This window comes from Eurypyga helias, unplaced genomic scaffold (assembly GCF_000690775.1).
Source record: "Eurypyga helias isolate BGI_N326 unplaced genomic scaffold, ASM69077v1 scaffold3846, whole genome shotgun sequence".
Taxonomy (NCBI): domain Eukaryota; kingdom Metazoa; phylum Chordata; class Aves; order Eurypygiformes; family Eurypygidae; genus Eurypyga; species Eurypyga helias.
The window spans coordinates 1-1,965 of record NW_010258380.1 but is presented as its reverse complement, the minus strand read 5'-3'; the positions used below and the strand labels follow the sequence as shown (position 1 = coordinate 1,965).

The 1,965-nt window shown below is 45.3% G+C and overlaps 1 protein-coding gene across 1 annotated transcript in view; it reads right to left on the bottom strand.

Moving 5' to 3' along the window:
- Window positions 1-1,524, bottom strand: part of RFC2 (replication factor C (activator 1) 2, 40kDa) — a 6,892-nt gene extending 5,368 nt beyond the window's left edge. Inside the window, exons 1-3 of the mRNA XM_010154293.1 lie at window positions 1,447-1,524; window positions 764-805; window positions 10-116 (exon numbers count right to left, since the gene is read on the bottom strand). Of these exons, the coding sequence (XP_010152595.1) occupies window positions 10-116; window positions 764-805; window positions 1,447-1,497 (200 nt within the window). The 5' untranslated portion in view covers window positions 1,498-1,524. The remainder of the gene's footprint in view (window positions 1-9; window positions 117-763; window positions 806-1,446) is intronic.
- Window positions 1,525-1,965: the final 441 nt, after the last annotated feature.

Sequence of the window (1,965 nt, the reverse complement as noted above, 5' to 3'; positions counted from 1 at the left end):
CTTTCTTACCTGTCATTTGAGGCATTCAGCTCCAAAACAGCATCCTTCAGTGCAGGACCAAGCAGAGCACGAGCCAAGCAGAGGATGCTGGTTGTTTTACCTGTGCCTGGGGGACCCTAGAAGCGCAACAACGCAGCAATTGCTGGTAAGATTAACATCATGGTCTAAGCTGTACTCTCTACAAAACTCCTCAGTCATGAAAAACTGCTGCAACAGAGCAACTGCAGAGAGAATACCAGGCTAGAGGCTGCCTGAGTTCAGGACCCTCCCTTCAACAGAGGGAAAAGCACCTGCTTCAACAGGCACCTGAGGGCCAAGTTAGTTTGTAAGAGGATGCTGGTTGTTTTACCTGTGCCTGGGGGACCCTAGAAGCGCAACAACGCAGCAATTGCTGGTAAGATTAACGTCATGGTCTAAGCTGTACTCTCTACAAAACTCCTCAGTCATGAAAAACTGCTGCAACAGAGCAACTGCAGAGAGAATACCAGGCTAGAGGCTGCCTGAGTTCAGGACCCTCCCTTCAAGAGAGGAGGGAAAAGCACCTGCTTCAACAGGCACCTGAGGGCCAAGTTAGTTTTTAAGTGGTGGTGGTGGTGCACCACTTGTGTATTCCACCAAAAACACCTCTCCGTGATCGAACCATCAACATCTCTCTTGCCAACACCTTCAAGCACAGTGCAAATCCACGCTGGGAGGCTGCTGTGGGTGGATTTCAGAAGCCAGGACCAACACAGTGACTACAGTACAACACAGCGGTACTTACAGCAATTATAATATTTGGTACATTCCCTTCTTTTGCAAATACCTAAGAAAGAACAATAATTAAAAAATCATGTAAGAAAATAGTGGGATCAAATAGTTTCCTATTGCATCCTATTTCAGGCATGAGAAACAGAGCTAACGTATTCTCTTCTCTCCTGCTTTCATTTTTTGGGACTTTGTTGCTTTCAGGTTGTTTTTTTTTAGAAGTCAGTCCTTCCATAAGATGGAAAAACTTAAAAGCACATATTCCCATAGTTCTTTAGTACTCCCCCCGTTCCTTTGCATCTGTTACATGCTGCTAGAATAAGCTTTCTGCTAACAAATACCGTGTTCACAGACTGACTTGTCAAGGAAAATATTTTTCTTCCAGAAAAGCATTTTCTTTCTGCTGTTATATAAATTACAATTATTTATTGAAACAATGTTATAACAGCTATGAATTTTCTAAGTTGTATCAAAACAAGCCTAATTTAAACAATATCCCAACTCAAGAAGGCGTATTTCCTTAGAACACCACTCAAGCATGTCCTAAAACGTGCAATTCCTTAAGTAAATCAGAAAGGCTTCTTCCACATACTCCGAGTATGGATGTAAAAATAAAAAGTGCTTTTACTGGTCTGAGGACCTATGCAGAATTATGGTTTTTGAGCTAAGGCGTAAAAAGATTAAGGGACAGCTACACACCTCCAACCTGCTCACAGTATCTTCATTTCCAACTATTTCACATAATTTCATGGGTCTGTATTTTTCCACCCTGTAAAAGTAAAACCCCACACACTTCAGCACGTCTAATAAAGCTTCGATAGTGGCAGCAAAGGAGGATTATGTTAAGATAACACGGGGCAAAGGCAGCTTCATGTTTCATCAGTGAAACACGCAGGGTCCCACCAACTGCCAGCACTGCGTCCCACAACGCTCATTCCATAGGTTGTTTTGATTCGACCAGTATTAAAAAAGGAAGAAATACATGCCCCAGTGGGAGACGAGTTTGTGCCTCATTTGGGTGACAGGGCTAAGGGGAGATGCCGCCCTGTGCGCCCTCTTAGGGTCACCACGACGCAGGGCTGACGCCGTCTGGGTTCCATATGGACTTCCTGCTCTCCACCCCAGGCCGCTCAGTGCTCAGTGCCCACTTCCCACCTCCAGGCCCCAGCCCTGCCTGGCCAGGTTACAGGGTGCTGGCAGAGCCCTCACCGCTGCCAG